General features: G+C 37.9%; 2 protein-coding genes and 1 non-coding gene across 3 annotated transcripts in view; 2 read left to right on the forward strand and 1 right to left on the reverse strand.

Annotated features, from left to right (window-relative positions):
• Nucleotides 1–2039: 2039 nt before the first annotated feature.
• LOC107705245 (ribosome biogenesis regulatory protein homolog) lies at nucleotides 2040–3415 on the reverse strand. The gene has a single exon (XM_016508448.1). It carries the CDS (start codon nucleotides 3370–3372, stop codon nucleotides 2338–2340), a length of 1035 nt encoding a protein of 344 aa, XP_016363934.1. The 5' UTR covers nucleotides 3373–3415; the 3' UTR covers nucleotides 2040–2337.
• A 233-nt stretch (nucleotides 3416–3648) lies between these two features.
• On the forward strand, nucleotides 3649–3738 carry trnar-ucu (transfer RNA arginine (anticodon UCU)). Its single transcript is given in 2 exon segments — nucleotides 3649–3685; nucleotides 3703–3738. It is a non-coding gene; the product is annotated as a tRNA-Arg (tRNA).
• A 936-nt stretch (nucleotides 3739–4674) lies between these two features.
• The window catches only part of LOC107705179 (DNA polymerase alpha catalytic subunit-like), a 66897-nt gene continuing 58690 nt past the window's right edge, over nucleotides 4675–12881 (forward strand). Inside the window, exons 1-21 of the mRNA XM_016508358.1 lie at nucleotides 4675–4723; nucleotides 4800–4880; nucleotides 4978–5093; nucleotides 5288–5350; nucleotides 5497–5598; nucleotides 5820–5967; nucleotides 6090–6240; nucleotides 6363–6538; nucleotides 6759–6871; nucleotides 6957–7070; nucleotides 7159–7233; nucleotides 7349–7487; nucleotides 7580–7734; nucleotides 7883–7967; nucleotides 9805–9866; nucleotides 9973–10062; nucleotides 10166–10282; nucleotides 10384–10559; nucleotides 10663–10792; nucleotides 10940–11059; nucleotides 11153–11249. Coding sequence (XP_016363844.1) covers nucleotides 4675–4723; nucleotides 4800–4880; nucleotides 4978–5093; nucleotides 5288–5350; nucleotides 5497–5598; nucleotides 5820–5967; nucleotides 6090–6240; nucleotides 6363–6538; nucleotides 6759–6871; nucleotides 6957–7070; nucleotides 7159–7233; nucleotides 7349–7487; nucleotides 7580–7734; nucleotides 7883–7967; nucleotides 9805–9866; nucleotides 9973–10062; nucleotides 10166–10282; nucleotides 10384–10559; nucleotides 10663–10792; nucleotides 10940–11059; nucleotides 11153–11249 — 2359 coding nt within the window. The remainder of the gene's footprint in view (nucleotides 4724–4799; nucleotides 4881–4977; nucleotides 5094–5287; nucleotides 5351–5496; nucleotides 5599–5819; nucleotides 5968–6089; nucleotides 6241–6362; nucleotides 6539–6758; nucleotides 6872–6956; nucleotides 7071–7158; nucleotides 7234–7348; nucleotides 7488–7579; nucleotides 7735–7882; nucleotides 7968–9804; nucleotides 9867–9972; nucleotides 10063–10165; nucleotides 10283–10383; nucleotides 10560–10662; nucleotides 10793–10939; nucleotides 11060–11152; nucleotides 11250–12881) is intronic.

Here is a 12881-nt window from a genome sequence, read left to right on the forward strand (position 1 = left end):
TGAGCCACCTGTTTAGGGAGTGTGATGCTGGGAGGGGGAGCAGCTGCCCGTGTGTGTCGTTGGGGGTCGACGGGCGTAAAGATCTGTAATTTGCAGACTCATTATGTATGATGACAAACTCACCCCATGCCCTCCCCCAGGATTACTATAGTCCCAGCCTGGTTTGAACTAAGCCGTCGTAAGCCTCAGCCATGAACTCATCCTTTTAGAAAAATAAACAAAAGCTAAATCACAAAGACAATCAGATTATTTTCGTGCTGTCCTAAAATGTGCGGTACAAATGTGCCGCAGAAGGAATATAGTGTATGAAATGTTGATTTTGTGTCACTGTCTGAGCTTATATATAACCCTGGACCACAAAACCAGTCATAAGTTGCACGGGTATATTTGTAGCAATAGCCAACAATACATTGTGTGGGTCAAAATTATTGATTTTTCCAAAAATCATTAGGATATTAAGTAAAGATCATGTTCCATGAAGATATTTTGTAAATTTCCTACCGTAAATATATCAAAACAGATTTTTGATTAGTAATATGCATGGCTACTAACTTCATTTGGACTTCAACTTTAAAAGGGGTTTTTCTCAATATTTTGATTTTTTTTTTTTTTTGCACCCTCAGATTTCTCAGCAAATATTGTCCTAACAAACCATACATCAATGGAAAGTTAAGCTTATATATTCAGCTTTCAGATGATGTATAAATAAAAAATTGACCCTTATGACTGGTTTTGTGTTCCAGGGTCACACATGTTTGCCATGACTCGACTCGCGCGCGCGTACCACCTATGACGTCACCCTCACTGAGTCTCAGCGCGTCGCTGTGTGTTACCACCATCTAGTGGACAGAGTATGAATTACATATTTGATAGCGCAGAAATAAAAAGATTAATTTGTAATTTAAAAAAAAATTCAAACTGTCCATATAAATATACGACTAAATAAATGAGCTGTTGCATTCAGCATGTTTGTGAGATACACTATATTTTGAGTAGAGTACTAAATAGATATTCAATATATAACATCAACTGGTGGTTTTGAGCCCATTACAACATTTGTATCTTAATCTCACATGGTGTATTAGTAAACACCCTGCATTCTCAGCACAGCACTGCTAACTGATTTTGGCATAAAGTGTGCCCTATATTTCTGTCCATTGGCGTGGGGTATTTGTATTGTGATTGTTTGATTAATGATGCTTAACAAACCTGACAGCAGTCAACAGATGGGCATTTCCCCTCCCAAAGCCCCCAGCTGATCTGAGATGGTGTCGGTGGTCAAACACCATCCATCAACTCAAGAACTGGTTATTCATTTGTTTAGAAAGAGCCACCAACTCTGCAGAAGCATCAATATTTTGAACATATGGTGTCTTGTTTCTCACTCAGTGGATGGGTGAGAATATTTAAGCCGGTCATTTAATTAACGTTAAATTACTACATCGTTATAGTAACACACTTGACTAATCTATCAAGAACGACAAATCCAAACAAATGTTTAGGGGGAGTTTCAGATAACATGGCCAAATCATGCATGGTTATATGCAACGTCGCTCTAGTACATTTATTAGTACATTAACTAGATCAATTAAACATACATTTAAATGTATTACATAAATGTACCTCTAGATGGCAGCATTGTTCAATATCAACTGTGAAATTAATTCCATTTATTCCGCATAGAACAAATAATTTAAAACAGGCTAGAAATGAACAAATGCAATAAACAAGAGATCAAAAGCATCATATAAATATATTATTATTTGTTGTGCACTTTTTATGTTAACATGAAGTACATCTATTTTATTTCTTAAAAAAAAAAAAAAAAGATTTATACATAAAGGTAGCTAATGTTAGATGGTAGTATATCAGGTAGTAATTTAAGATTTAATTAATTTTTTTAAATATTGTATTCAAGCAAAATTATTCTTACTATTGTATTACAGCTCATATTATGTAGAGTATGTTTTTAATTTTTGTTTTTGAGTAAAATATGACATATAATCTATCTAAAATATAACCAAGAACAGACAACATAACAGAGATGATTTGAATTTATTGTGAAATCACTAATATGAATAACACGTGGCAATATTAAATCAAACATTCATGTAGAAAGAGTCCCAATTATTTTCAGTCCAGCACTGCATCCATGTTATTTATAAACACTGTAAGTCTGAACACCACTGTGCAACCACATATTGTATAGAATCAAACCAGCACCAAAACACTGAAAGTTATGGCTGTATGAGACACATGACAGGTCAACATCATGTATACAATATATATACTATAGGATTTTACAATATATATAAGAAGCCCACACTGCTGTAGATTTTATCGCTTTCCTTGCTTCATTTGAGGTTTCCGTCCTTTGCCTTTGGGACCCTTTCCCTTTCCACCAGCCTTTCCTTTTCCTTTACCAGACATCTTTCCCCTCCGTCCCTTCTTTCCAAAGTCTTTCTTATTCTTGTGCCTCGATTCCATGTCCTCTTCCCTCATTTGCTTATTCACAGCTTTGGTGACATCAAGTCGTGGCTTCTTACTGTCCATCACTTTCAGTAAATCCAGCTGTTTTTGTTTCTCTCTACTAAAGTCACCAATAAGAGGCTGGAACTTTCTCTTTTTCCCAGTATTTTTAGGCGTTTTCTCCTTGGGCAGGTTATCCTGGAATTTACCAACAGAGGCCGTGGAGATCTTGGCGATATTGACAGCTTGTGCCAGCTCTGCTTTGGACTGCCGAGGGGTGGGTGCGAGTCCCATGCCTGGCACCTTGATCTTCTGAGCTCTGGCGATGTTCTTGAGTCTGTTGTACTCATTCCTGGCCACTCGCTCTTTCTTGGCTTTATTCCTTTTATTAAACTGGTCCTCATTGGGATCTGCATTCTCTGGGACCTCTATCAACCACTCCTTGGTGTCATCTTTGGCACGTTTGTATCCCCATCGCCTCCTCCATTCCTTATGGACTTCATCCCAGACCAAGTTGGTCTTCTTTTTCTTCTGAATGCCTTTCAGCTTGGCAAACTGTTCCCATTTTGTAGGAGGCTTTGGTTTTGGAGCAGGCTTTTCCCTGGGTAATAGAGTGGTTGGATCTGGTAGCTTGGCGACGATGACTTCTTCAACTCTTTCTGTTGGAAGTTTCCATATCTCGTTGATGAGGAGTTGAGTGTTATCTCTCGCCAATGAGCGGAGAAAGTCTTCCCGTTTGCAGTCTTTAAATTCCCGAGTATCTATCCGGTTCTTATCAAACGCAAGCAAATTACCCGGGTCAAATTCAAGGTCTAACTCTTTGCTTACTGTAATACCTTTTAGCTTTTCAGCCTCGTCTCTTTCGGCTTTAGCGAGCACATCTTCAAAGCTGCACGAAGCCATTTTGGTTCTAATGACACAACGTGGTTTCCCCACATGTGCTGCTGAAAGCGGAAGTTCTTTATTTCAAAATAAAAGACCTGCCAACTTACTTAGAAAAGGAAAAAAGACGAAAATATTTAAGCAAATAAAAATGCAATATGTTTTTATGCATAATGTTTTAGAAAAACAATAATATCTAATATAATAGTGTCTATGTATTATTATGACAAGATAAAATAGTCAAATAAAACTTCGGAGGTAGGAAGGAGTACCGATACAGTTGCGGGACGTCCCATCGGCTCTGTGGCGCAATGGATAGCGCATTGGACTTCTAGGTTGATGAATGAGGTCATTCAAAGGTTGTGGGTTCGAGTCCCACCAGAGTCGAAGCTTTTGTTTTCAGAAACTATAAAAATGTCCAAATGCCAGAAGTTACCTTGAGTGTTCGGAGATACGATTCAACCAAACACGGTTCAGTGATTCACTCCGAGAATATGTGAATCTTATAGATGAACTGAACATATGTGTTTTAAAGCTATGGAGCGTTACGTTCGATACTTACGATCAAATATTAAATATATTCATATTTATCACTTCTATGTGAATAGGTTAGGATTATTTAACGGTTTTTGAAGGACAATAACATACATAGAGGTAGTAGATCGACAAAAATGGTTACATTTATACAGATCAACAACAAACATGTTGTAAAAATGTCATTTTTAAATGGAGACGAATGGAAAATTGTTTCATGTTATTTAGTGTTATTATTTATTATTATTTCATGTTATTTATTTCATATTTAGTTCATATTCACATTTGTTTTACTGTCGTGTATTAAACTGATTGTGTTTTATATTTGTGTTGGTTATGTTTGTCAGGTGCTTTAGAGTTTAGAGCCCACTCTGTGTCAAAAAAAATCTAATAACAATATGTTCCATTGTTTTTGGCTACTGCATGCAAAAATATAAGTCTCGGTAAATAACAAATTCTATTAGAAATGCGGAATTATTTTTCCAATTATACAAATAAAGTGATTTCTAACTGTAATAATTAAAAACTCAATACATTCGTAAAGTAATATGTGGTCTAAAAACAAACTGAATCAGGGGCAAGTTCAAGCTCAAACCGGTGTGCACCGTTTTGCTACGGTTTCCGGTTTGAACGACATGTTTCCTGGAAACGGTGTGCAACGGTGTGCAACGGGGTTTGAGATGCGTTTTCTCTTGTTTGGTGGGTGTGTCAAACATGTCAGCCCAATCAGCAGCAACGTGTATGTAAACCACGCGGTATTAAAGAGACAACTGGCACAATGTAATTAACATGCAAATAGTGCGGGAGAGACAGGATGATGATTGGATCATTGATGATGGTCAGCCAAATTTTCATACTTCTACTGACCTCAGTGCTTAAATGGGCACCAGCTGAATGTCTGTTGTCTTTGACAGATGGGACAGGGTATGTGGAGGATGGCAGAGAAATCTTTGATGAAGATTTGGATGATGACGCATTGGAGAAGAATTCTAAAAGTAAGTTCTTTTATTTTCTGTCAGTTTGCAATATTAAGCAGTTTTCCCTGAATTGTCTTTACCAGTTATTTTTTGCTCTCTATTTAACTGTAAACAGGTAAACAAGGTGGAAAGGGAGGGGATTCGAAAAAGAATGTGAAAAAAGTGTCTGTCAGTAAACCCAACAGCATTAAAAGCATGTTCATGAATAGCAATGTGAAGAAACCTGCTGAGGTATGAGTCACTTTGCCACTTTGTTCCCAGTTTGGTATTTTTGCATAACGTAGGCCTTTATGTAAATGTTTAATTCAAAGATTAATTAAATGAACCTGCACTTAAATATGAAGGAATGTTCTGTCATTATTTGGCATCTGCAATGAAGGTCAGACAGGTATAATAGAATTGTCTTTACCATGTTTGCATTATAGAAACATGTGGATTTGTCTCAAGATGATCTGCTGGGAGATATTCTGCAGGACCTGCACTCTGAGGTGAATGTTTGACCTTTTGTATCAAATCAATAGCTTTCTACTTTTAATACAGGCATCTTGTAGGTGCTTTCTATCTACAGTGTTTGCACTACAGTATATCAGTTATTGCAGGTATATGACCACATAACCATTTGAATGTTTCACAGAAACCAGTTTTGCTCACTCCACCACCAGTCATTACATTGAAGAAGAAGAAAACACCGGGATCGCCTATGAATCCATTTTCAGTCAAACCACAGGTGCCAAAGGTAGTCATTATAAATTGCAATAATATTTCACAATATTACTATTTTTACTGTATTTCTGATCAAATAAATCCGACCTTAGTGAGAATCAGAGGCTTTTTTTGATCTTTTGATTAGTAGTGTACATAAGAAGATACATTAATTTAGACTTATTTACATTGTGTTGGATTAGTATATAAAAAACTCTATTATTTCTATATTAAAACCCTTTGTTTATCTCTCAGGAGTCACCTGGAGTCCAAATGTCGAAGCCCAGACCTGTGGTGACACGGGTTCCTCCAGCTGACCCTTCACCCAGGTCTTCTGCTCACATTCAACTTAGGAAACCAGCTGCTACACAGATAAAGAAGCCCCAGGCAGAGGAGCCTGAAGGTATATCTGCCCTCCTTCCTTCCTACAGACTTTAGGTGCAATTTCTTAAAGGGGTCATATGATGTTGCTAAAAAGAACATTATTTTGTATTGCTTTTAATTGTAATTTAAATTTGTATTTAGAAGAGGCAATTGAGTTTGATGAGATGGACTTTGATGAGCCCATGGAGGCAGAGAATGTTGAGGAGGAGCCAGTGAAAGTGAAGGCGGAGCTTGAGACCACCTCCACTGTTAACGTGGAGCCCAAGACTGAGCCACAGGATGAGATGTTAATGTATGTCTGCAACACACAGGCTTTGAATTTATTTATTTTAGAATTGTCTATATATGAATTGACGTGACAGTCCTCCTACAGAGAAGGCCGTTTTCTGCCATAACCATCTTTGCGCTCCTCAGATCCGGACTAGGTGGTGGCATGGGCTGGGAGAAGATTGAGGAGGGGGAACTCAACGAGGCTCCTGTGGAAGTGCAGGTGGACTCCAGCCAACTCCCGCTGGTGGAGGGACCTGACGGAGATATGGTCTTCCGCTTCTACTGGTTGGATGCTTTTGAAGACCAGTACAACCAACCTGGTGAGCATCTCCTCCTCCATGATTTTGCATAATACATGTGCATACAAATCCATTCTAATAGTTTTAGCTCTTTTCTGTGACCCATAATTGATGGTTATATATTTGCTTTGAATTCAAATGGCCAATTTACCCAAGTTTTCCTTCTTATTCCTACAGAATTGCAATGATTTGGTAACTTTAAAAGTGGTGTTGTACAGTTTATTTGTGTTTTCCTCTCCAGGTGTGGTGTACCTGTTTGGAAAAGTCTGGATTGAGTCAGCTAAAGCACATGTCAGCTGTTGTGTTGCTGTAAAAAACATTGAGAGGACGATGCATCTCCTTCCCAGAGAACATGTAAGACCACCTTTTAGTTGATGTGCATATACAAAACATGCACCTTTAATTCACTTTTTTTTTTTAATTGTTGCTGTGATTTTAGAAAGTGAATCTGGCAACTGGCAAGCAGACAGACTGTCCAGTAGGAATGATGGATGTGTATCAGGAGTTCAACAGTCTGTCTGAGAAGTTCAAAATCATGAAGTTTAAGTCCAAGGTAATTGTTAATACCTATCATTTCTGTTTTCTGTGCCTTTGGTGCTACAAATATGAAGTTATAAACTGTGCTTCCCCTGTTCCAACAGCCAGTGACAAAGAACTACACTTTTGAAATCCCAGATATACCCTCACAGTGCGAGTACCTTGAAGTCAAATACTCTGTGAGTAGACATCTCTCACTTATACACTCAAAACAGTCATGTCTATTTTAGAGAAACTTCCTAGAATCTTGGCGTCTGAGACATTTTTAGTGATGTGTATATTGTGTTTCTGTAGGCTGAACTTCCTCCTTTGCCATCTGAGCTGAAGGGTTCTACATTTTCCCATGTGTTTGGAACCAACACCTCTAGTTTAGAACACTTCCTCCTTAACAGGAAGATCCGGGGGCCTTGCTGGCTTGATGTGAAGACCCCTCGTGAGTCTTTCTCAGTTTCATTTCCGGTAAAACTGGATAATTGTCCAGATACTTTAATCATTAACTGTGTCCACTCTCACTTTGCCCTCTAGAGTTGAGCAATCAGCCTATTAGCTGGTCTAAGGTGGAGGCTGTTGCACAGAAGATTGACCTGATCTCAGTAGTTAAAGACCTGTCGCCTCCTCCTCTGGTCGTCATGTCTATAAGCCTTAAGACTGTGCAGAACCCAAAGACTCACCAGAATGAGGTAAAATCTGGGTCTGATACCTCTGACCTGTCTGCAGGTCTCTGATGACTGATTATTAAATCATTCCCTATTAAGTCGTAGCTCAGCTGCTGTATGGCTTTAAAGGAGTTAATTATCACTTCCTTTGCTTGTGTCTTGCCTTGAGCAGATTGTTTCCCTCTCTGCCCTCATTCATCATAAATTCCCTCTGGACAAAGCTCCACCACGGCCCCCTTTCCAGACCCATTTCTGTGGTGAGTTCCATCACTGCATTTTAATATGCATGTGACAGTAATACCCTCAACATAAAGTCCAAAACTGTGTTGGTTTAACCCTTATAACACATTCAGGTCATTTGAGTCAGAAGAGATTATTTCATATATTTCATATATCTATGAGTTATGAATTTTTCCCACTCAGACACTTTTGGGACTGAATTTTCTTGCTAAATATGAGTATGCATGCACAAACATACTATAAACAGACAGCAAATGTATGTGATAAACAAACTTGATCAAATAAACTACATTTGAAAGGGATGACAAAAGACCAAATAGTCTAAATTTGAAAATTAATGGAGGTTTGAAAAAGTGGACATTTCACTGCTGCTACCTATTGATATTGAACCATTGCAGCATGAAACATTGATAATCTTTTCATCTTAAAAGTGAAAGTCTATGCAAGTAAAATTAATACACCTTGTTTGAAAACATTCTAGAGCAGTGGTCTTCACTATTTTTTTTAATCGGAGCCGCACTGATAGGACAAAGTCAGTCGGAGAGCCACTTTTATTGCGAAGTATCAAAAGTTACATCCAGTCATAAATAGCATGTCTTTTTATCAATCTGTCATATGCAATGCAATGCAATACAAAAGGGGCTATCATTCTTTATCATTTACCAGTCAAATTTGTAACTGAGACAAGATTATAAAAAAAAAAGCAGGATTACCTTAATGCTGGAAAGACCTTAAGTTATTTTATTTTTTTGTACTAGCCCATCATGTATCTAACCATCTAAGTGCACATTCGGCGTTAAGAGCTGTTAAGATTAAAACGGGCAACTCCGCAGTGAGTCAGTGTCATGGACGTAGGACAGAGCAAGTGTAAATATCTTTTCTAGTCTATATTTCCATCTTGTAATGCCGCTGTTTTAGGTATTTTTTTAAAAATATAAATTATTTGTAATAGAGCAGACACTGTCTGACCGTGTCTACACCGGACGCGACAGTTGTCGTGCTGCGCAAAAAGTCTGTCTACACTTCTACGCTTGACGCGACAGTTGCAAATCATTTGAACGTAGTGTCGGTACAGTTCATCATAAATAGAACGAGGCATCAGTTTACCGATGGGGATCGTGTCGCATCGCACGGCGCCGCACCGCATCCAGTGTAGACAACATCACTGGGTTCTATTGTCTTTTGTCGGATTGCGCCACTCGTGTCCGTTGTAGACATGGTGTGAGTTTTTTTAATGGGTTATGTTATAGCCCTGCTTGTTTTTTAATGTTTTTATGAAATATCTGTATTGACTGCATGATCATATCATTGTATTATTTACTGCCATGCGAGCCACAAAGTAAAGCTTGGCGAGCCGCGCAATGAGTAACACTTTTCTAGAGTAATATTTGTTGTTTTGATGTTTTATTAGAAAAAGAATGTCTAGGTTTAATGTATTTGGTTATAGTCATCAGTTATTTGACACAGGTTCTTATAGATTTCATATAACTATATATTCAAATTAGGTTTCTCAAATATTGATAGTTATTTCTTGCATTACACTGGTTTTGCTATACTTCATGTATGGTTTGAAATAAGAAGAATTTCTCTTTTTTTTTAATTAATAAGTATAGTAATAATATGGTAACAAACTTTGAAATGTTTACATATTCAATCATTAAAGAGAAGTTGTTCATTAGATACATTTTGTTGTTATGACTTAAATCTAAATAAAATCCAATGTCAAAACTGACTGACCCGGAATGCAAAAATATTTAGTTTTTCATGCATTATAAGGGTTAAATTTAAACCGAGTCATTTGATTAATATCACAGCTTGTGTTTGGCGTGTGTAACTAATTATTTTCTGTTGCAGTGGTGAGCAAGCCCAACGACTGTATCTTTCCATATGACTTTAAAGATGCGGTTAGAAAAAAGGTATTTTGTTCTTATCTATCAGATGCAGCTTGCTTTGTTTTGGAATTATGAATGAAATAATGCGTTTAATAAACCCCTGATGTTTTTGTATGTTGATTTGACTCAGAACGGTATAGTGGAGATTGCTGGTACAGAGCGTACACTTCTGGGCTTCTTCTTGGCCAAGATGCACAAGATCGATCCAGATGTGTTAGTTGTGAGTTCAAATGCATGCATTCACCTGGGCTTCACCTGTTGTGTTGCTGGTGCATTTCATTTATTTTTTCTAATTCGACCACATCTTCCTTTTGATGCTGTAGGGGCATGACATCTTTGGATTTGACCTTGAAGTGCTCCTGCAGAGAATCAATGTGTGCAAAGTGCCTCATTGGTCAAAGATCGGCCGTCTAAGAAGAGCCAACATGCCCAAACTGGGGGTACGACGAATTCAATGAGGACTGGAAGTCATATGAGATTATGATTTTTTTTTTAAATCATGTTTTAATCCATTTGTGCATCTTTATTTATTTTTTTTCAGGGTCGCAGTGGCTTTGCTGAGAAGAGTGCCACTTGTGGACGCCTGGTTTGTGATGTTGAGATCTCTGCCAAAGAACTGATCCGCTGTAAGAGTTATCACCTGACTGAGCTGGCTGCCCAGATCCTAAAGACAGAGAGGGTGGTGGTGCCACCAGAGAACATCAGGAACTTCTACAGGTTAGTTGCCACCTGTGTGGTTGAACTTGAGTCCTTGCTTCAGATCCTCATCCAAAATGTTTGTGGCAGTATTTTAATTTTTCTGTCGGTTTCTTTTCAATAGTGATTCCCCGCACTTACTCTACCTTTTGGAGCTTACCTGGATGGATGCCAAGCTAATTCTGCAAATCATGTGCGAGCTGAGTGTGTTGCCGCTAGCATTGCAGATCACTAACATTGCCGGTAACGTCATGGTAAGATACCTCGACAAACTACATCCTAGCTTGGCTCTGTTATTACAATTAGTATAAAACACATAAATGATAAAACACATAATTCATTTATTAATGATGCATGCATGTATGTCATGCTTTTCTCTTTTAATGCTTGTTCTCTCACAGTCTCGTACTCTGATGGGAGGGCGCTCTGAGAGGAATGAATACCTACTGCTCCATGCTTTCCATGAGAAGAACTTCATTGTCCCAGACAAACAATTCTTCAAGAAGCCACAGCAAGATCTGGTATCAGATTCCTCCCTCCATTATTGCAGCTATCACACCATTTAACCTTAATTGATACTACTTGTGAACTTTTCATTTTAATTCTGTTCTCAGGCTGAGGATGAGAATATTGACTCAGGGAAGGGCAAGTCCAACAAAACAAGGAAGAAGGCAGCATATGCTGGAGGTCTGGTGCTGGACCCAAAAGTTGGTGAGTCACAATGTCCTTGTGCATATCACTGGTTGCATTATATGTTTGTGCCTCCCAAATAGGGATGGGTACCGAAACCCGGTATATAATCGGTCCCGGGGCTAAATTATGAAAGATCGGAGTATCGATAAGCTCTGACGTTAACGGTTCTGCTATCGGTACTGGAGAAATTAAGAAAACACACATACATTTATTATTGCTATATATACATTATCTTGCAAATTCTATCTCACCAGAGTCGCCAGCTGTTTTTCAAACATTTGTCTATGATGCATTTTTGCTATTCGCAATTCAGAAGCGAGATCGTGCCCATGCGGAGGAGCTTCAGCACGCGCAACATGAAAGCCCTGTTTAATTATGATAGAAGAGAGAACTAAACATTCAAACATCTGCTTACACTTTAGGCCTGTGGCTGTTTATTAAGCTAATTGTATTTTTTTTATTTCGATTTTGGCTTCTAAGGATTATACAAAAGAAGACATGAGGTAAAGCTATTAAAAACTAGCTGCGTTTTGTCTTGTGCAACTTCTTTCCCTTCGCAGCGGTGCGTATTCGTTCCTCCCTAAAACCCAAACTTAACGTCAGAATCAGCTCAATCGGTGATTGTTGTAAAATGCCGTCTTTACTGTTGCTAAATTGTGGGACATGTTTGATGATAAAATGTTGAAAGCACAATCCAAGTTATGCCATTTTACAAACATATATAATGTTTGTAAAATGGTACAGATTTTTAAATATCTGAAAGTACACTCTTAATATCAAGCAGTCAAGCATTACAGGGCTCTACAATGCGACCATTTCAGTCGCATCTGCGACTGAAAACTACTGCGTGCGACTATGAAATTTTTTTTAGGAGCACCAGTGCGACTGACCCGATCATCATCATACTTATGATTGCGCTCAGGGGAGCTTCAAAGGTTTCTACGTGTTTTTGCAGCGTTGAGTAATGTATCACAGACATATCTCACGAATCCTTTCATAAGCAAAGTGTAGACAGGGTGTAAACAAGAGATTCATTGCGCAGTGTAGAGAGCTTCGTTGATTATAAATGTGAGATCGAGATAAACTAAGATGAGTGACAGTTTTAATTATTTTGAAGGGAGTTTGTAAATGTGATACTGATTTAATACAACAGTTAAATAGACAAGAAGTTAATATTAAGTGACTTACATTGTCTGACTATAACACTATTGTCTGATTTTGCTCTATTTCGTAGTCGAAAATAGTTTAAAACAAAGACACAGCGGAGCCGCTGCGCATCTCCATTCAAACACAGCGGTGTCTCGTTTATGAATGAACTGCGTTTTTAAACGAATCTAGTGAGTCAGTGATTCATGATTACCCATGCATAAATACTGTCACTTGCTTCATTCCTGAATGATTCAGCCGTTCGAATGAATCAATTGAATGAATGATTCAGTGATAAAAATAAGACTTGCCGCCACCTGCTGGCAGTTTTAGTTTCATTTTTAAAGTATCTTTTCAGTTATTTAAATAATTTAATATTTCTATATTCAAAATTTTATATTTAAAAAATTAATATCATCATGAATTTATGGATTTAATTGCACTCATTCCACTTCTGAGCCTCATTAAAGTTCTGAAAGGGCCCCAAGCCACTTTTGTGTTCTT

Source organism: Sinocyclocheilus rhinocerous, unplaced genomic scaffold (genome assembly GCF_001515625.1).
Source record: "Sinocyclocheilus rhinocerous isolate Xijiao unplaced genomic scaffold, SAMN03320098_v1.1 scaffold594, whole genome shotgun sequence".
NCBI lineage: Eukaryota > Metazoa > Chordata > Actinopteri > Cypriniformes > Cyprinidae > Sinocyclocheilus > Sinocyclocheilus rhinocerous.

Bases quoted from the DNA above. Each gene is read 5' to 3' on its own strand.
- LOC107705245 (XM_016508448.1), bottom strand. From the start codon at position 3,372: ATGGCTTCGTGCAGCTTTGAAGATGTGCTCGCTAAAGCCGAAAGAGAC.